Consider the following 21,767-nt stretch of genomic DNA (forward strand, 5'->3'; position numbering starts at 1 on the left):
CGTTTATGCATGGTACATGGAAGGAGGAGCTCCCCAAAGTTCTCCAGCAGCCATTAGATACATTGCAGGCAAATTCACCAGGAGAGCATTCAACCTCAAACAAGGGGCACGATCCACTGGAGCGTTCTCTTGGGCAAACTCTCAGGCATTTTCATGGGACATGGGCAGGGGAAAACCCTGGTGGGTCAAGCCCATGGTGAACATCAGGCCTGTGTTAAACATTTGGGCCAGACCAGAGCAACATGGCCTGGCAATAGTAAAAGATAACTGACACGTGATCAGTGGCGCAGCTAGGGGTGGGCCGTGGGGCCAAAGTCCAGAGCGTCACAGGACCCCAAATGGCCACCCAGAGTGTGGCAGGCGATGGAGGTGTGGCAAATGGGCCCGGCCTCACCCCCTGGGCCAGCACCATAGCTGACGCAACTTGCCACAGTATCCTTCCTTCTTGTTTTAAAAGACACTTTATAGTTGGGAGTGGCCAACCAACAGCATGTACAGTTGCCCATTTTAGTATTTTCACTTTAAATATTTAGTAGCCTTTTCTACACCCAAATGATGCTTATTCCCCAGTCAGTGCGTTTCGCATCAGGGCAGCAGAAGCAAACTCCATTTTATGACCTGTAGTCATTTTGATGCCATGATTGAAGTGAGTCTCAAATGCGAGGCTGTGCATGCTCAGAGCATCTCTTCTTTGACCCTGTTTGCAAACAGGGTCCCCTGCCCTGCTGACATATCAGCCAGGGAGAGACACTGGGCAGTGGAGTGGGGTGGGGGGGTCATTGTGTGCTCCGCACCTGAAGCAACACACATGGCCTTCTGAAGGAGGCCCCTGTAAGACCATCAGTGTCTAAAAGTACCTCGCTGCATGCACCGCTGCATGGGTTCCTTATTCCATGATTTATTCTCTGGGTTCTCGTAGGCGTTCTTCACCTTATCTCACCCTGTGGGATCCAGCTTGTGACAGATACATGAAGAGTGGCTCCTGTGTTTTGACGAATTCTTGCTTGCTATGCTATGGTCATCTGGACACCTTCAGAGGAGGCTTTTACTGTGCAGTCGCACTTGCCCCATTCACAGCGCTGTGGGGGGTGGGGGTGGAGGTGCCTGTCCAGATGATGCTGTCTTCCATTCGTAGCCCTCCTGTGCTTCCCACCACTTCTTCCATCTTTTTTTCAAATCAGAAAAAATTCCACTACGAAGAAAACTCGAACAGCTGCAGCACGAGGGCTGCGGAATGACAGCGGTGGGACCCTCCATCCCAAAGTGCCTTCTGCCGTCGCTTTCCACCAGCCGGGCACCGTTTGCATGTGCTGGACTGCCATGCTGGCTGTGGATGATGGGAGGTGTCTCCAAGACACCTGGATGGCGCCAGGTGGGGGAAGGGTGCTCAGCGGGGAATTTCACACCCCGCCCCTATGTAAGTTTCAGTGTGGACCAGCAACGCCCCTCGCGAGGCGAGCGCGCCTCCCGTCGCCAGCGCTCGGGCCGGGCTGCCGGCCGCCCCGAGAGCCGCGCAATCGCCTTTTCGGGCGTTTGGAGACGACGCGCGCCGCCGCCCTCGGGAGTCCGGCCAGCAGAGGGCGCGCGCCTCCGCAGGTGTTCCGCGCCTGCTGCTCCGGTCCGCGCTTCCCCGAGCAACTTTTAAAAGACGCCGAGCAACTTTCGCGGACCACAGCCACCCCGCCCGTGGCTTGGCGCTGCCCCGGGCTCCCCGCGGCAAACTGCGGCCCTCCCCGCGCTTCCCATGAGTGGCGAGCGAGTGCCCGCTTGCGCTGAACCTCCCCGCTCCCGGCTGTGCCTGGAGAGGCCGACCGCAGAGTTTTGCATTTTTGACGTCTGCTCTGTTGTCTGTCCCCAGGCAGGTCGGCAAGAACCTTCCCAGCCCCCCAGCCCCGCCCCCGCTGGCTATGGAAGGGGCTGCTGGGTCTTTCCCTTCCTTCTGGCTTGGAAGAAATTAATTGACAAGAAGACACAGACTTTGATTTTTCCGTCCTCTCCGTTAACCATGCTCTGTGGTAGGGGCTAAACAGGGTTAAAAGGAGTCAGGCGCCCGGGCTACCAAGAATCCTGCCTCTGGGTGAGTAACTTCACTTACACCTTGTTATTGCAAAGGCTGGGGGGTCAGTGTAAGCAGGTGGTGGCGGGGAGAGCCTTACGCTGGACTGTGGGAGGCCCATCTGCGGCCAAAGAAATCACCTCGGCCACCCTACGTCTTCCAGCATAGCCTTGGGTCGCTCATTCTCTTTCTTAGCCTCACTTGGCCATCTGTGAAATGGGAACAATGGTGGCTCCCCTCACACTTGCAGGGCAGAACTGAAAAGTGGGGGAGGGCTCTTCGTGCAACCGTTTGCCTTCCCCCAAAGCCCCCCTCCATTTTGGTGATCTTTCAGGGGGGCTTATGAACAGGTGTAACAACCACCTGAAAGGTGGAGATCTGCAGTGTAGTCCCTCTCCTCCTCTTGTCGAGCAATTTCTTGAGAGAGGGGTTGCGATTTTGCAACAAAGGCCTCCCCCCACCACTTGCCAAGTGGAGTGCTGATTTTTCAGAGGAAACCTCGAAAGGACACCGTTTGCTGCAAAGGTCGAATCCCACGGAACTTGGGTGCAGTTCGAAGTGGAACAAGGAAATGCTGTTGTTGCTCAGCTGCAATGGTGCTAGTCCAACAGCACAACCCCAAAGCAGGGCAGCAGCAGCAGGGTTGAAAGAAAAGTCAGAGGTATCCTCTGACATTCCCACGGCTTTGGAAGTGGCTGGTTGGGACGGAGATTCTGAAATCTGGACCCAGGAGCAGGAGATCAAAGGACCTGCTTAGATGCTGTGGCATCAAAGAGCATGGCCAGAAAGGGACACAGTGGCTCCGTTGTATGCTAAAGAATATGCTTTACATGCACAAGACCCCAAATTCAGTCCTCAGCACCTCCAGTTAAATGGAGCTCTCTCAGCAGCAAGACTGGGAAAGAAGGACCCTGCCAGAAAAGAAAAGCACCTATAAGAACTTTGAAATTCAGAACTGGTGCACGAGGTTTGCTTTTTTTTCTTCTCCCTCCCAATCCTTTTTCCTTTTGTGTCATGTCTTCTAGACTGTAAACCTGAAGGCAGGGACTGTCTCATTATTAATCTGTATAAACCACTCTGGGAGCCTTTTTTCACTGAAGAGTGGGATAAAAATGCTGTAAATAAAATAAAAATAAATCCCCCTTTTCAACTGGAGATGGCAGAGACAGAACAGCAAGTCCTTGGTGCCTGCAAAGCATGGGCTTTGCCACTGAGTCATGGCCCCTCGCTCTCTGCAGCTGGGTAATTGCTGGGTAAGACAGCACTTGCTTCAGGTTTGTCCCCTAGTTTGGTTTGTGCCCCATGCTGGGCTTAATGGCACGAAGTGCCCGCTTGAAGGCTTCACAGTCGCTGGCTGGCACAGATAACAGGGTTGGAGGAAAGGGTCCAAGAAGATTGGAGGAGAGGGTCAAGTTAACCAAGAATCCAACCATAGTGCACTCCCAGCTTGAGGCAAGTGGATGTTATTTCAGGCACATGGAAGGATGCTTTAAACGAGCTTGCAGTGGCAGTCCAATGCCTTTGGGGTCACCAGGTTGGGGAAGGCCAGTTTAAAGTCTTCTGGGCAATGTTTAACATGACTGCAGGCCAGTCTGAGCAGCCAAATCCTCCTTCCTAAAGGCAGGTCATAGAATCATAGAATAGTAGGGCTGGAAGGGGCCTACAAGGCCATCGAGTCCAACCCCCTGCTCAATGCAGGAATCCAAGTCAGAGCATCCCTGACAGGTGGCTGTCCAGCCTTGCTTTGAATGCCTCCAGCGTGGGAGAGCTCCCTAGGTCATGGGTTCCATTGTCGCATTGCTGTAACAGTCAGGATGTTGTTCCTGATGTTCAGCCGGAATCTGGCTTCCTGTCACTTGAGCCCATTCTTCCGTGTCCTGCAGTCTGGGATGATCGAGAAGAGATCCTGGCCTTCCTCTCTGTGACTACCTGTCAAGGACTTGAAGAGCGCTATCATATCTCGCTATCCTATCTCCCCTCAGTCTTCTCTTCTCAAGGCTAAACATGCCCACTTCTTTCAGTCTCTCTTCATAGGCCTTTGTTTCCAGTCCCCTGATCATCTTTGTTGCCGTCCTCTGGACCCTCTCCAGCATGTCTGCATCCTTCTTAAAGTGAGGTGCCCAGAACTGGACACAGTACTCCAGATGAGGCCTAACCAGTGCAGAGTAGAGGGGAACTAGTACTTCACAGGATTTGGAAGCTATACTTCTATGAATGCAGCCCAAAATAGCATTTGCCTTTTTTGCAGCCACATCACATTGTTGGCTCATATTCAGTTCGTGATCTACAACATTTCCAAGAACCTTCTCGCTTGTAGTGTTGTTGAGCTAAGTATTCCCCATCTTGTAACTGTGTATTTAGTTTCTTTTTCCTAGGTGCAGAACTTTGCATTTATCCCTATTAAATTCCATTCTGTTGTTTTCTACCCAGCGCTCCAGTCTATCAAGATCCCTTTGAATTCTGTTTCTGTCTTCCAAGGTATTAGCTATCCTGCCCAATTTTGTGTCATCTGCAGATTTGATCAGCATTCCCTGCACCTCCTCCTCCGAGTCATTAATAAAAATGTTGAAGAGCACTAGGCCCAGGACTGAGCCCTGCGGTACCCTGCTCGTTACCTCTCCCCAGTTTGAGAAGGTCCCATTGATAAGCACTCGTTGAGTCCGATTCTGTAGCCAACTGTGGATCCACCGGATCGTTGTTTCATCTAGCCCAGTTTGAGCTAGTTTGCTCATCAGGATATCATGGGGCACTTTGTCGAAAGCTTTGCTGAAGTCGAGATATATTATGTCTACAGTATTCCCATGGTCACAAGGGAGGTGACTTGATCCAAAAATGAGTTCAGATTCGTCTGGCAGGATTTGTTCTTGACAAATCCATGTTGGCCTTGAGTAATCACCGCATTGTTTTCAAGGTGTGACGTGCGCAGTTTCAAGCAGGGGCCATAGCCCTGTGGCAAAGCGCACAATGGGCATGCAGAAGGTGCCGGGTTCACTCCATCCCCGGTTGGAGGGGTCAGGTAGTAGGTGATAGTCAGCTCTTGGCTTGAGGCCCTGAAGGCCTGCAGTCATACCAGGCTCAAGGGCCGAATAGTCTGCCCTGGTACAAGCTCCCTAAGGGTCAGATTCAATACATTGAGAATGGCAGGTCCTGGTCTCTCCCGGGCTACTCAGGCAGGGAGAACTCAAAATGTGCCCTAGATGGTTAGTGCGACTTCAGTTTGGCTTTTGCAATCCTGCCTGGTCCTCTCCAGGTTCCCTGTTTTCCATTTTTGTCTCTTTGGGCCAAAACAAACATGGCTTTAAATCCATATCCGGTGGCTGTCTCTTCCCCCTTTTTACCGGCAGCAGGCACAGGGCCCCCAGTCTGGATTTTAAATGCTCCCTAACACCCCTCCCCAATGCTAGGGTCTCTGTCTGGATTGGGCCCCCTGTACCTATCCTAGCGTAAGAACGAAAAACAGAAGGTGACACAGCTGCAAGACACAGATTTAAAGTTGTGCCTCTTTGGGCCCTTTGTAAAAGGGGGGTGACGGGGAACGCCCCATTTCAATGGGGCCATTTCCTCTCTTGGCTTGGCACAGTGTTTCCCCAGAAAATCTGATCGCGTTCTCTTTGAGCCGAACTCTCGGAGAGTGAAGGCTTCACCTCCTGGAGCCAGTGCACAAAACCCTTGAAGGCCCCTCTGATCCAAAGGCCCAGGTCCCCCTGTGAATGGGGCGAGCAGTGCGGCCTGTGGGGGTGGCCACGGGTGGATCAGAGGCTGGGCCAGGATGGGGCCCTCTTCATCCCCACGGCGTCGTTAAACCAGCAGCTTGTCAAACCTGAGTGTGAGCTGAAGTTAAAAGGAGCCAGGCATTCAAGGTGGGGGGGGGGAGGGGGAGCTGAAAAGGAGGGGGGACAGGAGCCAAAAAGTGGGGGGACAGGAAGGGGCTTCTTTCATCTCTGCTTGGCATCATGAATTTGGCAGCTGTTCTGTCCGTGATGCCACGTGGGGATGACTGGCAGGTGGGCAGGTGGATGGGTCAGTCTATACCCCTTCTGTGCCAACCCCCCTCGGGCATTTGCCCAGGCCAAAAGTCCGGCATGCCTCAAACCGATCAGGCAGCCTTCCCCAACCTGGTTGCCCTCCAGATATTTTGGGCTTCAACTCCCATCAGCCCCAGCCAGCATGGTCCATGGGCAGGGGTGCTGGGAGTCATAAGCAGTGTGGGGTAGTGGTTAGAGTGTTGGACTGGGTCTCTGGAGACCTGAGCTCTAGTCCCCACTCAGCCATGACGCTCCCTGGGGGACTTTCGGCCAATCACTGACCTCCCCTCCCCTCCCCTCCCTCACAGGGTTGTAGTAAGGATAAAATGGACAGGAGGAAGACCCATGTTCCTTGCAGAGGGAAAAAAGTGGGACATAAATGCAATAAATAAATAAATAAATAAATCTAAGTCCCAAACATCTGCAGAAGGCTGGTCTAACCCTTTCAAAGAGCCATTGACGCCTGTGGCAGGGGGTCCGTTGGTGTATTATCCACGATGCGAAGACATCTTTTCTTTTGCCAGTCCTGAACCAGCTGCCCATCCATCTCATTTCCTTCCACAAACATTTCTGCTGTTACATGTGCGGGGGACTTTTCCCTCTGTCCCGGCCTTTCATAATTGTACAAACCTCTCTTGTGTTGCCCTTCATGCTTGAGATGAAGAAGAGGGAAGAGGAACGTATGGTCCTTCAGATGCTGTCGGACTACAATTCCCATCACGATTGGCTCTGCTAGCTGCCTCCTCTGCTCTCTTCCTTGTAGAATGATCTTCTGCAAAGCACTTTCAATGGCATTTCACAGTAAAAGAGAATGAAACCAAACAGATTACTGCTGCCTGAGGAAGCTTAAAATCAGCATTTTGACAGATGATTGTTGATTGTCAGGACAAAATGTGGATTGCGAGCTCCTTGGGGCAGCAATCTGTCATGCTGCCATTCTCTTTTTCTGCCAAGTGCCCTGTATCTTGAAAGTGCCCTGTGGAAGATCATTCACAGCACTGATTCTGGCCTGGCGGAAGGGGTCCCACCCTCTGGGGCCAGGGAGGAGTGCTTCTCTGGCCTTTTCTGGATGGACCCAGGCCTATCCAGCTGGCTGGATGCTGGGTTTGGCAGCGCTCAGCGCCCCACCCTCTCTGCAGCTGGCCTGTTGCTAAGTGCAGCTTGGCTGGGTTGGGATGGGATGAACCCTTTCAGGCCACTGGCGTTTGGGGGCGGGGGGAGGCTCTGCAGCAGCACATAGCTCCATTCTGCTTTGAGCTATTGGGCGGTATAGGAATGAAATGGAATGAATGAATGAACGAATGAATGAATAAATAAATAAATAAATAAATAAATAAATAAAAGATGACTTTTTGTTTGGCTTTTGCTGCAACTGCAAGCTGGCAAGACGTTGAACGTGACTCTGAGCATGTGCGGTGTTCTCTTCCCTCACCAAGGAATTGCCACAGGCAGCACTCCTGGGGAGCTGAGCTTCTAGATCCAGGGATATACTTTCTAGGTGGGGGGTGGGAATGATTCGAATGGGGCTTTTGGGATACAAGAAGCGACTTCTTCTGTCCTCTTTCTCCCCAGATAGTGTCTCCACCAATCAACTGTCAGTCCTGGCTTGGCTTGAGCAAACTCCCCCCCCCCTTTCTAGCGCCATTGAAAGGCCACAAATATGGAGCAGTATTTTGGCTTTTTTGAAGGGGGGGGGATTTTAAAGGCAGGGTGAGGGTGACAAAACCCATAGGCACTTCCTGGCTTCTTGCTGCTGCAGCCGCCATGTTTGAAATCACCACAATGTCCTCAGAATGATGCTACATCACAGCATAGGGTTCTTCTGAGGGGCATCGTGGGTGAAAATGGCTGTATAAAGTGGCAGTCACCAGTGGAGGCCGCCATGCCTAAAACGTCCAGGATGCCCCTCAGAATGGTGCTACGTCATGGTATGGTGTTGATCTGGGGGCGTCCTGGGCATTTTATATATGGTGGGTGCAGCGTCAGGGAGCCCAGTGAGTTTTGCACCCCCACCCTCCAGATTCCCCTTCCCTGAAATATGAAAAAGGAGAGCCAGTTTCACACATGACATTTTGCTCCCCGAATTTGAGTTGAACTTTGGGGCTCCTCAGATTTGTCTGGCTCTAGTCTTTACCTCTTCTCTTCCATTCCCCTCTTTGAGATCTTGTGGGTTGCCCTGGAGGGCGCTGAGGTGCAGGCATTTGCAACATCAGCCCCTGTGACTGGCTTGGCAGCATGAAGCCGGCTAGGCTCCTCCAGCTCTACCATCCTCCCCCTCCCCTCAAGTCCCTTGTTTTCTCTGCCCATTCCCCCTCACTGCCCACATGCCTAGAACTCCCTCCCTAGATGCCCAAAGGGGCCACAACCTCTTTCCTCCCCCATCCTTCCAACCCACATCTTCGGTCTTCTGGGAAGTATTTGGCTCAGTCCTCGTCCCCTACCAAAGCCAGATGTCTGTGTGACTGGGTTTCCTCATATCCATCCCTGAGACCCCCCCCCCCAGCCAAGGACCCTCCCTTGGAGCCTCCAACTTTTCTCAGGCATTGCAAAACTGGCCCCCTTGATGTGGTTCTGTGTCTGACTGCATCTGATTGCATTTTTGCACGGTCTTGTTACCCAGCCCCACAACAGTGTGTTCCTGAATGGCAGGAAAAGGCAATGCCAGAAGAGTCTCACTCTAACTGTACCGACAGCCTGCAAATGGAAATTTTGCTTTTCCACTGTGTTTATGGATGTGCGCATGAACGATTGTAAGGGGGGGGGGAGGCACATGAGGTGGACTCACCAAAAGTGGAGGCGAACAAGGCATGCAACGGTGCTCTCCACCAAATTCAGATTTTTGGAAAAATGGACAGTTCCTAATGCACCAGTCCTACTTTGGAAACAAGAGCAGGTAATTCAGCACTGCAAAATCCAGGGGAAACTGAGGAGAACTTTGGAAGCATTTCCTGGTACTCTTAAACTCCCCTCTCCAATCCTCTGTTAGTTTGTTCCCTTTTTCTCTGATTCTTTGTTACCCTACACTGCGAAAGGGTGCACTACCAACCCCCCCAACCTCATGCCCTCCAGATGTGTTGGACTACAACTCCCAGGAACCCTCAGCCAGCCATGCTGTTATCTCAACACAGCTGGAAGGCACCAGGTTGGGGAAGGCTGGTGAACAGTGTAAGGTCCTTGGGAGCAGAGACTCTCTATTTTTTATTTGTTTGTTTAAAATTATTTTTCAGCCACCTTTAAGGGCCTCCCTCTTGCCATGTTCCACCCTATAATTTGATATGCATGGGTGAGGCAGTGTCAATCTGTCATTCAATAGCAGTAAGTTCTGTACAAATTTCCCTAATTCAGCACTGATTAGGGATCTTCTTTGGGGCCCCAAAACATGACATCTTTTCCAGGCTGCAGTGCAACTGCTAGTATTGGTTAAGTCTTGTGTTTGATTTTCCGCCTCTTTGCATGAACTTGAGGGCACACAATAGCAACGTAGGAAGTTGCCTTATATTAAATCAGACACCCTTATCTATCCAGCCTGGGTTTTTCTATGCCGATTGACAGCGGTTTCCCAGGCTCTCAGGCAGAGAAGGTTTTCTCCCATCTCCTGCTCTCCTTCTAACTGGAGATGCAGTGGTGGAATAGTAAATTTTGGTGGAGGCGCTCACCAAAGTAAAAAAAAGAACCAGCTGCACCAATTGAATTCCCAATGTGTTTTGACATGGCTCTTTATCAGGAGAAAAACTCTTAAGAGATTCTTCTGGAGGATTCCCTCTCCCTTCCTTCTTCCAAAGAAGACTTCCAAAGCAGCAAGAGAAAGGGAATCCTCCAGAAGAATCTCTAAGAGTTTTTCCCTTCAAAGAATCATATAATCATAGAATAGTAGGGTTGGAAGGGGCCTACAAGACCATCAAGTCCAACCCCTGCTCAATGCAGGAATCCAAGTCAGAGCATCCCTGACAGGTGGCTGTCCAGCCTTGTCTTGAATGCCTCCAGTGTGGGAGAGCCCACCACCTCCCGAGGTAACTGGTTCCACTGTCGTATTGCTCTAACAGTCAGGAGGTTTCTCCTGATGTTCAGCCAGAATCTGGCCTCCTGTCACTTGAGCCCATTATTCTGTGTCCTGCATTCTGGGATGATCAAGAAGAGATCCTGGCCTTCCTCTCTGTTACAACCTGTCAAGGACTTGAAGAGCGCTATCCTATCTCCCCTCAGTCTTCTCTTCTCAAGCGCTATCATATGTCCCCTCCTCTTCTCATGGCTAAACATGCCCAGTTCTTTCAGTCTCTCTTCATAGGGCTTTGTTTCCACTCCAGTCCCCTGATCATCTTTGTTGCCCTCCTCTGAACCCTCTCCAGCTTGTCTGCATCCTTCTTAAAGTGAGGTGCCCAGAACTGGACACACTACTCCAGATGAGGCCTAACCAGTGCTGAGTAGAGGGGAACTAGTACTTCCCGGGATTTGGAAGCTATACTTCTATTAATGCAGCCCAAACTAGCATTTGCCTTTTTTGCAGCCACATCACATTGTTGGCTCATATTCAGCTTGTGATCTACCACAATTCCAAGATCCTTCTCGCTTGTAGTGTTGTTGAGCCACGTATCCCCCATCTTGTAACTGTGCATTTGGTTTCTTTTTCGTAGGTGTAGAACTTGGCATTTATCCCGATTAAATTTCATTCTGTTGTTTTCTGCCCAACGCTCCATCTTTGCTGAAGTTGAGGTATATTATGTCCACAGCATTCCCACAGTCCACAAGGGAGGTTACTTGATCAAAAAATGAGATCAGATTCGTCTGGCAGGATTTGTTATTGGCAAATCCATGTTGGCTTCGAGTAATCACGGCATTGTTTTCAAGATGCTTACAGACTGATTGCTTTATCATCTGCTCCAGAATTTTCCCAGGGATTGATGTCAGACTGACTGGTCTGTAGTTCCCAGGTTCCTCCTTTTTGCCCTTTTTGAAGATATGGACAACATTAGCCCTCCTCCAGTCATCTGGCACTTCCCCCACCCTCCAAGATTTCTCAGAGAGAATTGACAGCAGTTCTGAGAGTTTTTCTGCCAGTTCCTTTATTGCTCTAGGATGCAGTTCATCTGTCCCTGGAGATTTGAACTCATTCAAAGTAATGAGGTGTTCCTTGACCATATGCCTGTCGATCTCAAGCTGCAATCCTGCCCCTTCAGCCTGCACTTCGCCTTTGCCAGTGGGGTCATAGACCCTCTTTTGGGAGAAGACTCAGCCAAAGTGGGAATTGAGCACCTCTGCCTTTTCTTGGTCATCTGTTATCATTTTGTCATCCTTATTTAATAGCTGAACCACCATTTCTTTCCTCTGGTAAAGACCCATGTCGAAACGTATTGGGAATTCAACTGGTGCAGCTGCTTCATTTTTTATTTTGGTTTTCAGCCTTACAGCTGTTTTTTCTGGTCCCTATTGGTACTGTTGCATGCAGGCGCTCATCCTAACAGTCCCCAAGGAGAGTTGAAAATGGTACGCAGCTGTCTGTGCTGATGCTTATCTATGTGTGCTATGTATGTGCGTGTGTATGCGCACATGCACACACACACACACACACACACACAGAGCTCACTACAATACATTGTTGCTGGGAAAATCCTTTTCTCCCCAGCTACTGTGGGGTTTTCAGCTAAGCCCAGAGGTAAAGATGTACAATAATTTTGTTTGCACTCGCAAAACAGTTGAGCATGCCCTGTTCACAACATCAAGTGTGAATGCAAGCAGGAGAATGTGTGGTCCAAATATGTTTGCAAATCCTTGAACCTGTGCTTGTGTTAAAAAATGGCATGCATTTCAGAGAAAAAGCCATTCAAAATTGCGCAATTAAAAATGTGCAATTTCACACTTTACTCTAGGGGGGAAATTGTGTAACTTTGAGAGATACTTAAAGTTTTGTGCAATTTTCCCATTTGTGCAAATCGAGCAGCAATCACAAGCATCACATTGATGCTTGGAGAATCTGGGCAAATGCGAACATTGCTTGTTCACCCATCCTTACTCAGAGGGATCAGGAAAGTCTGAGGGGGTTGCAGATGACATCATCAAATCCGTGAATTAAAAAGTCCTGGCACTTTGACCCTGCAAGTCCTGGCTTCACTACAACCTTGTGGAGATATGAGAGGTTGAGCCTCACACCTTCTGGTCCCATATGCAAGTTCCACAGCTGCCACACCAGAAGATGCTGTCAAGTCCAAAGCTATCACCCCTGAGACAGGGACCGAGTAAATGCTGGAATCTGAGATCTTGATCTTTATAACACTTGGATGGTGTGTGGGAACATCCTGGAGGTTTTGGGTGTTCAATGCATGCATGCAAAATATATGCTCTACCACTGAGCTACTGCCCTTCTCCAGCTCCTCACAGGATTCTTGTGTGCCACCCACAGAAAAAGGGATGGAGAACAAAGCCATGTATCTGCACACCTTTGGTGACAGAGAGAATGGGTCCATCTTTGAAGAGCCATTTGATGGAAAGAACATGTCAAAGCTGAACCTCTGTGATGATGGTAAGTTCCGGGGGGATCCTGAGATTTGAGCAGCATTGTTTTGAGGGTGCCAGGACCATGATGTGCTGACCAGCTGATGCTTGTGCACGATGTGCTGACGAGGGGATGCCTGAGGAATTGTATCTTTGCCAATTCCAGTAAATAAGAACATGAGAAACTGCCACAAGGAGTCAGAACACCCTTCACCAACCTGGCTGGGGATGATGGGAGTTGTAGCCCAACACATCTGGAAAGGACCAGGTTGGGAAGGCTGAGTCAGAGGAGTGTTCCCTCTGGCAATGTATTGTCTTCTACATCAGGGATGGGGAAGGTGTGCCCTCCAGATGTTTTGGAGTGTAGCGCCCACCATCCCTCACCACTGGCTATGCTGGCTAGGGCTGATGGGACCTGCAATCCAACCCCATCCGGAGGGCCACACAGTCCTCGTCCCTGTTCTGTATTGACTGGCAGCAGCTCCTCAGGGTTCCAGATGGGTGACTTTCCCAGTTGTACCCGGGTTGGAAGCCCAGTTAGTGCCAACGATACAGTCCTTTCAGTGCTGCTCAAGACATGTTTCTTTACCCAGGCCTTTTAGTAGAATGCATTGCTTCTGCTGGATGTACGATTTTATTGCTGCTTGCTGCCTTTCCGTTTTTACTGTCATGGTGGTTAATTGTTTTGTTTTTAGAGTACTTGTAATTTTGAATTCTTATGCCCTGGGATCCATTAAGGGTGATTTAGATTTAAAAATCAATCAATCAATAGCTAGAGAGGTGAGGAATTGAACCCAGGACCTTAGCACTCCATGTAGGTGCTTTACGACTACCCTACGCCTTTCCCCATAATATGGTTACAGTCACAATGTGGTGAGCCTTAGGCGGCTGTCGCAAGATTCCTCCCTTGGCAGAGCCATCTGAGAGGTAAAACAGAATGTGAGGAGGGGCCCCACAGGCATGATGTTCACAGCGCCTGGGGGCAGCCACCCCCAGCAGTCATTTCTGACTCTGGCCCTTCCAGCAAGTCTTAAGGCTGCTGTCTTCTCTTGCCTGTTCAAGGCAGTCCCTCCACCCACCCACCCGGCCCAACGAAGCCGCTTTGTTCCAGGAATAGTTCTTCTGCCATGGAAACGCCACCAACGCCTTCCTCAGCCTTGGCATGACATAAAGCCCTTTGGCCCGAGGGCTCCGCAGGTATCAGATGGCGGCTTCTTGGTCCTAAGCAAAAGCTCGCTGGGCCTGCAGGTTAAGCCAGCGACACGTGGAGGGAGCTTGGACACGGCGCGCCGAGACTCCTGCTTTCCGTAGGAGGTGAGGGCGAGGTTGGCGGTTCTCACCCGCACTTTATTAACCTGTCAGGCGGCTTGTGTGTGGCCCAGGGGGCGCAAGAGATGGCCTTTTCATTTCCTCCCTTCGCTGAGGTAAAGACGATGCCATAATGGGAGGGCACGTTCTGCTCCACCCAGGCTGTGCGTTGAGTAGCGGAGGCCTGCTTCTGCTTCAAAGGGGGGGTGCCATTTTTTCACTCCTTGCTCAGCAGCCGTGCCGGCACCCCTGTCTTAACTCTGACGGGTATTATCCATCTACCTAGGAGCACATAGGAGTCTCTGGGTGTGCAGACCGTGCCTTATTCAGGATAGGAACGTTCCAAGTGGACCAAAAGGATCTCTCCAGGCCAGGTGGCAAATGAGATTCAGTGGCAGGGCAGCAAGCGTAAAGTGATGCGCACTGGGGCACCAGACCAACCAACAAACAGACTAACTTCGCACACACGCTGATGTGATCTGAAGTAGCAATGAAAGGGGTCTTGGGGCTAAGGGCTCCAGCTCACTACAGGCATTATCCTGATATGCTGTGGCTGTGGAAACAGGTGAAAGCAGGGCTAGAATTTCAGGGCACGTCCCATTTGGAAACCTGTCGATACAGATGTGTGAACCAGCAAAAGGCGAGATGCTTGAGCTTCTTCAATTCCCACCTCAAAGCTTGTTCCAACTTGTGTCCATATCAGATTGCGAGCTTTGTTTTTTTTTCTTGTTGTATCAACATCTGTGTGTATCTTTCTGTGCATTTCCCCAAATGTACACGATAACTGTGCTCATTCTGGAAATGCATGCATTTTCCACCCATTGTTTACAGCGTGTTTTGGAGCATTTTTTCAAATTTATGCATTTTTAAAGCACTTTTTTAACACATTTTTGAACTCATTTTAGTTGCTGCGTGAGTCATATTGCAAGCTCAGAAATGCATGGACTTTGACCTTGTGTTCGGGTCTGCAGTCCGGTCTGTCCTCAGTTCTTGAAGGTACAAATTGCCTAATTCTGTTCACAAATGACCTGAAATTATTTTTTCATACATCCCTACCTTTGTAAGCTTCTGATTCTGGTCACTCCAGATCAACAAGCGGTCAAAGGAAAGTGAAGTCAAAATGGAATGGGGTGAAGGGCCAACACCCCCATCCCCCAATAGAAGCCCAGGGTCTGCCTGCACCCAAAAAATTTCACCCAAAGAATTCTCTGGTTCTGACGGGTGGGGGGGTAGTTGTAGGATCATGGATTAACTTCCACAATGCACCACCTAAATGTGCCCTCTTCCACATCTTGCCTGCCAAATTACTTCCCAGCATGTCCTGCCACTTCTAACTTCTCCTCACGTCCTCAGCCTCAGCCTCCCGTCACTGCTTGTCTTTCCAAAACCTTCTCATAGGCTAAAATCCCCGCCTCCTCATCCCAGTCATAGATGATCCTTGCTGTCTCAGTCTCCCTCTCAACTGACCAACAGGCCCCCCACCGATTTGATACCCTTGGTTGCAAATGCAGTTAGTTGTGGATTCTGCACCCTAGAATCATAGAATCATAGAATAGTAGGGGTGGAAGGGGCCTACAAGACCATCGAGTCCAACCCCCTGCTCAGTGCAGGAATCCAAGTCAGAGCATCCCTGACAGATGCCTGTCCAGCCTCATCTTGAATGCCTCCAGTGTGGGAGAGCCCGCCACCTCCCTAGGGAATGGGTTCCATTGTCGTATTGTATTGCTCTAACAGTCAGGAAGTTGTTCCTGATGTTCAGCCGGAATCTGGCTTCCTGTCACTTGAGCCCATTATTCCGTGTCCTGCACCCTGGCATGATCGAGAAGAGATCCTGGCCTTCCTCTCTGGGACAACCTTTCAAGTACTTGAAGAGCGCTATCCTATCTTCCCTCAGTCTTCTCTTCTCAAGGCTAAAGATGCCCACTTCTTTCAGTCTCTCCTCAGAGGGCTTTGTTTCCAGTCCCCCGATCATCTTCGTTGCCCTCCTCAGAACCCTCTCCAGCTTGTCTGCATCCTCCTTAAAGGACAGTGCCCAGAACTGGACACAGTATTCCAGATGAGGCCTAACCAGTGCCGAGTAGAGGGGAACTAGTACTTCCCGGGATTTGGAAGCTATGCTTCCATTAAAGCAGCCCCAAATAGCATTTGCCTTTTTTGCAGCCACATCGCATTGTTGGCTCATATTCAGCTTGTGATCTACCACAATTCCAAGATCCTTCTCGCTTGTAGTGTTGTCAAGCCACGTATCCCCCATCTTGTAACTGTGCATTTGGTTTCTTTTTCCTAGGTGCAGAACTTGACATTTATCCCTATTAAATGTCATTCTGTTTTCTGCCCAGCGCTCCAGTCTATCAAGATCACTTCGAATTTTGTTTCTGTCTTCCAAAGTATTAGCTATCCCACCCAATTTTGTGTCATCTGCAGATTTAATCAGCATTCCTTGCACCTCCTCATCCAAGTCATTAATAAAAATGTTGAAGAGCACTGGGCCCAGGACTGAGCCCTGCAGTACCCTGCTCATTCCCTCTCCCCAGTTTGAGAAGATCCCATTGATAAGCACTAATCCCTGGGAAGCATTAATTCCCAGGGATTAATGTCAGACTGACCGGTCGCAGTTCCCAGGCTCCTCCTTTTTGTCCTTTTTGAAGATAGGGACAACATTAGCCCTCTTCCAGTCATCTGGCACCCCCCGTCCTCCATGATTTCTCAAAGAGAATAGACAGAGGTTCTGAGAGTTCTTCTGCCAGTTCCTTTATTGCTCTAGGATGCAGTTCATCTGGCCCTGGGGATTTGAACTCCTTGACCATATGCCTATCAATCTCAAGCTGCAATTCTGCCCCTTCAGCCTGTACTTTGTCTTTGCCAGTGGGGTCATAGACCCTCTTTCTGGAGAAGACTGAGCCAAAGTAGGAGTTGAGCACTTTTTGTCATCTGTTATCATTTTGCCATTCTTATTTAATAGCTGAATCACCATTTCTTTCCTCTGCCTTTTACTGTGCATGTAGCTGAAGCCTTTTTGTTGTTTTTAGCATCCCTCGCTAACCTCAGCTCGTTCTCAGCTTTAGCCTTCCTGATGCCATCCCTGCAATTCTGTGCTACCTGCCTGTACTCTTCCTTTGTAGCTTGGCCTTCCTTCCACTTCCTATATGTGTCCTTTTTTGTTTTCAGGTCTTCTCTAAGCTTTTTGTGAAGCCACATTGGCTTCTTCTGTTGTCTTCCACCTTTTTTCTTGTTGGAATTGTTTGTAATTCGTGCCTTTAGAATTTCTTTTTTAAAAAACTCCCACCATCTTGGACTCCTTTTGTCATTAGAGTAGTTTCCCATGGGACCTTACTGATCATTGTTCTGAGTTTATTAAAACTGGCTTTCCTAAAATCCAGGGTCTCCAGCAAAGGAGATCATTACCTTGTCGTGGTGCTGGAGCTTGAGCACCTCAGTGACGTCATGAGCTAAACCGTGCGTCCCTGCTAGCCAGCGGCCGGATGTCCGGCTGCTGGCGGAGCCGGCTGGTGGCTCTGCGGAATCCCCGCGGAGCGGAGCCAGCCAGCAAGGATTCCAGGGGGAGGGACGGAGCGCCTCCCCCCCCCCCAGCGGAATCCGGTGGAGACAGGGAAGGGCAATTTCGTACATCCCTAGAAAGGACACCCTTCTCTGACACCCGAGAAGGTCATTGCAGAGAGGTCAGACTAAATACGATCCCTGGGGAAGGAAATGGCAACCCACCCCAGTATTCTTGCCATGAAAACTAAATGGATCAGTACAACCAGAGATATGTCGGTATACCATTGGAAGATGGGACTCCCAGGTCAGAAGATGGTCAAAATGCTACTGGAGAGGAACAGAGGATAAGTTCAACTAGCCCCAGATGGGATGACGCAGCTAGCTCAAAGCCAAAAGGACAGCTAGCAGGCGATGGTGCTGGTGGTAAACGACTAATCCAATGTTCTAAAGATCAACACACCATAGGAACTTGGAATGTAAGATCTATGAGCCAGGGCAAATTGGATGTGGTTATTGGGGAGATGTCAAGATTAAATATAGACATTTTGGGTGTCAGTGAACTGAAATGGACTGGAATGGGCCACTTCACATCACATGACCACCAGATCTGCTACTATGGACAAGAGGACCACAGAAGAAATGGAGTAGCCTTCATAATTAATAATAAGTGGCTAAAGCAGTGCTTGGATACAATCCAAAAAATGACAGAATGATCTCAATTCGAATTCAGGGCAAGCCATTTAACATCACAGTGATCCAAATATACACCCCAACCACAGATGCTGAAGAAGCAGAAGTAGATCAGTTCTATGAGGATCTGCAGCACCTACTGGATAGTACGCCAAAAAGAGATGTTGTTTTCATTACAGGAGACTGGAATGCTAAGGTGGGTAGTCAAACGACACCTGGAATTACAGGCAAGCATGGTCTGGGAGAACAAAATGAAGCAGGACATAGGCTGATAGAATTTTGCCAAGACAACTCACTGTGCATAACAAACACTCTCTTCCAACAACCTAAGAGATGACTTTATACATGGGCTTCACCAGACGGTCGACACCGAAATCAGATTGACTCCATCCTTTGTAGCCAAAGGTGGCGGACATCTGTGCAGTTGGTAAAAACAAGGCCTGGAGCTGATTGTAGTTCAGATCACGAACTTCTTATTGCACAATTTAGAATCAGACTAAAGAGAATAGGGAAGACCCCCAGATCAGTTAGATATGAGCTCACTAATATTCCTCATGAATATTCAGTGGAGGTGAAGAATAGATTTAAGGGACTAGATTTAGTAGATAGGGTCCCAGAAGAACTATGGACAGAAGTTCGCAACATGGTTCAGGAGGCGGCAACAGAAAAGTCCCAAAGAAAAAGAAAACCAAGAAGGCAAGATGGTTGTCTGCTGAGACACTGGAAGCAGCCCAAGAAAGAAGGAAGGCAAAAGGCAAAAGTGATAGGGGGAGATATGCCCAATTAAATGCAAAATTCCAGAGGTTAGCCAGAAGAGATAAGGAATTATTTTTAAACAAGCAATGCGTGGAAGCGGAAGAAGATAATAGAATAGGAAGGACAAGAGACCTCTTCCAGAAAATTAGAAACATCGGAGGTAAATTCCAGGCAAGAATGGGTATGATCAAAAACAAAGATGGCAAGGACCTAACAGAAGCAGAAGAGATCAAGAAAATGTGGCAAGAATATACGGAAGATCCGTATAGGAAGGACAATAATATCGGGGATAGATTTGACGGTGTGGTCAGTGAGCTAGAGCCAGACATCCTGAAGAGTGAGGTTGAATGGGCCTTAAGAAGCATTGCTGACAACAAGGCAGCAGGAGACGATGGTATCCCAGCTGAACTGTTTAAAATCTTGCAAGATGAATGATACTGTCAAGGTGATGCATGCCATATGCCAGCAAATTTGGAAAACACAAGAATGGCCACCAGATTGGAAAAAATCAACCTATATCCCCATACCAAAAAAGGGAAGCACCAAAGAATGTTCCAACTATCGAACAGTGGCACTTATTTCACATGCCAGTAAGGTAATGCTCAAGACCTTGCAAGGTAGACTCCAGCAATTCATGGAACGAGAATTGCCAGATGTACAAGCTGGGTATAGAAAAGGCAGAGGAACTAGAGACCAAATTGCCAATATCTGCTGGATAATGGAGAAAGCCAGGGAGTTTCAGAAAAATATCTATTTCTGTTTTATTGACTATTCTAAAGCCTTGGACTGTGTGGATCATAACAAACTGTGGCAAGTTCTTGGTGGTATAGGGATACCAAGTCATCTTGTCTGCCTCCTGAGGAATCTGTATAACGATCAAGTAGCAACAGTAAGAGAACAGACCACGGAACAACGGACTGGTTTAAGATTGGGAAAGGAGTACGGCAGGGTTGTATACTCTCACCGTACCTATTCAACCTGTACGCAGAACACATCATGTGACGTGCTGGACTTGATGACGCCAAGGCTGGAATTAAAATCTCTGGAAGAAACATTAACAATCTCCGATATGCAGATGATACCACTTCGATGGCTGAAAGCGAAGAGGAGCTGAGGAACCTGATGACGAAGGTGAAAGAAGAAAGTGCAAAAGCCGGGTTGCAGTTAAACCTCAAAAAACCCAAGATTATGGCAACCAGCTTGATTGATAACTGGCAAATAGAGGGAGAAAACGTGGAGGTGGTGACAGACTTTGTCTTTCTAGGTGCAAAGATTACTGCAGATGCTGACTGCAGCCAGGAAATCAGAAGATGTTTACTTCTTGGGAGGACATCAAGGACAAATCTTGATATAATAGTGAAGAGCAGAGACATCACACTGACAACAAAGGTCCGCATAGTTCAAGCAATGGCCTTCCCCGTAGTAACCTACGGCTGCGAGAGCTGGACCATAAGGAAGGCTGAGCAAAGGAAGACAGATGCTTTTGAACTGTGGTGCTGGAGGAAAATTCTGAGAGTGCCTTGGACTGCAAGAAGATCAAACCAGCTCATCCTCCAGGAAGTAAAGCCAGACTGCTCACTGGAGGGAATGATCTTAAAGGCAAAACTGAAGTACTCTGGCCACATCATGAAAAGACAGGATACCCTGGAGAAGATGCTGATGCTAGGGAAAGTGGAAGGCAAAAGGACGAGGGGCCGACCAAGGGCAAGGTGGATGGATGATATTCTGTTGATGGACTCGACCTTGGGGGAGCTGGGGGTGGCGACGGCCGACAGGAAGCTCTGGAGTGGGCTGGTCCATGAAGTCACGAAGAGTCGGAAGCGACTGAACGAATAAATAACAACAAAAATCCAGGGTATGGGTTTGGCTACCTTTAGAACCATGAACTCAAGTATAACATGGTCACTTTCCCGCAGAGTTCCCTTAACTGCTACTTTATCCAGTCAGTCACCTCTGTTGGTTAGGATCAAGTCAAGGATAGCCGATCCTCTAGTTCCTTCCTCTACTTTGTGTAGGAGGAAGTTATCCACCACACAAGTCAGGAATTCCCTGGAGCGGCCATGTTTTGCAGAATTTGTCTCCCAAGAAATATCAGGGAAATTGAAGTCCCCCATTTCTGCTACATCATGCTTCCTTGAAACATTGGCAATTCGCTTTTCAAAAGTTTTATCCTTGTCTTCTCATTGACTGGGTGATCGGTTGTAGACTCCGACCACCGGGTTCCTTATATTCTTTGCTCCGTTTATTTTAACTAGGGATGTACGAAACTCACTTACCTTTTCACAGAATCTTTAGTGGGGGGGGAGGCGCTCCGTCCCTCCCCCCAGAATCCTTGACGGGGGGGGGCAATCCGGTCCTCCCCCCCAGAATCCTCGACGGCCAGTGGATTCAGCGGCGGTGGCGGCGGCAGCTCCGGTGGCTGGTCTCCTGGCCGGCCGTGGCTGGGCTGCTGCCTCCGCCACTGCCCTCCTTTGCAGCCATGATAGGCTACATAAATTCTTACGTAGCCTATCACAGCTGGGTTAAAAAAAAACAACCCAGCGTACGCAAATGGCGGCGGCTACGGCAGCCGCCATTTGTGTTTCCTATTTTTCACTGATTTACATAGGCTAGAACTTTTCTTAAATTCTTACGTAGCCTATCACGGCTGCAAGGATGGCAATGGCGGCGGCAGCAGCCCGGCCGTGGTCGGCCAGGAGACCAGCTGCCAGAGTCGCCGCCGCCGTCACTGCTGAATCCACTGGCTGTCGAGGATTCCGGGGGGGAGGACCGGATCGCCTCCCCCCCCCCCCGTCGAGGATTCCGGGCGGAGGGACGGAGCGTAGTGGACGCTATTTGCGTTCCTTTATTTTTCGTCATTCTAGCCTACATAAATATTTACTGGAATCCGTGGCAGAATTCTCTGCCATCCCTAACTTTAACCCAGATGGCCTTGATGGGGCTAC

At 49.4% G+C, this 21,767-nt stretch overlaps 1 protein-coding gene across 4 annotated transcripts in view; it reads left to right on the forward strand.

The window, feature by feature from the left end:
- The first annotated feature begins 1,472 nt into the window (after positions 1-1,472).
- SCARA5 (scavenger receptor class A member 5) overlaps positions 1,473-21,767 on the forward strand; it is a 148,334-nt gene continuing 128,039 nt past the window's right edge. Inside the window, exons 1-2 of one of the 4 annotated variants that reach the window (XM_084829531.1) lie at positions 1,473-2,077; positions 12,476-12,595. In XM_084829531.1, coding sequence (XP_084685657.1) covers positions 12,484-12,595 — 112 coding nt within the window. In that variant the 5' untranslated portion in view covers positions 1,473-2,077; positions 12,476-12,483. Of the gene's footprint in view, positions 2,078-12,443; positions 12,596-21,767 lie in introns of all 4 variants that reach the window. The other 3 variants (XR_014787023.1, XM_084829532.1, XR_014787022.1) reach the window with 3 other exon arrangements.

This window comes from Heloderma suspectum, chromosome 1 (assembly GCF_057233095.1).
Source record: "Heloderma suspectum isolate Gila_16-S chromosome 1, 16-S_ref, whole genome shotgun sequence".
Taxonomy (NCBI): Eukaryota; Metazoa; Chordata; class Lepidosauria; order Squamata; family Helodermatidae; genus Heloderma; species Heloderma suspectum.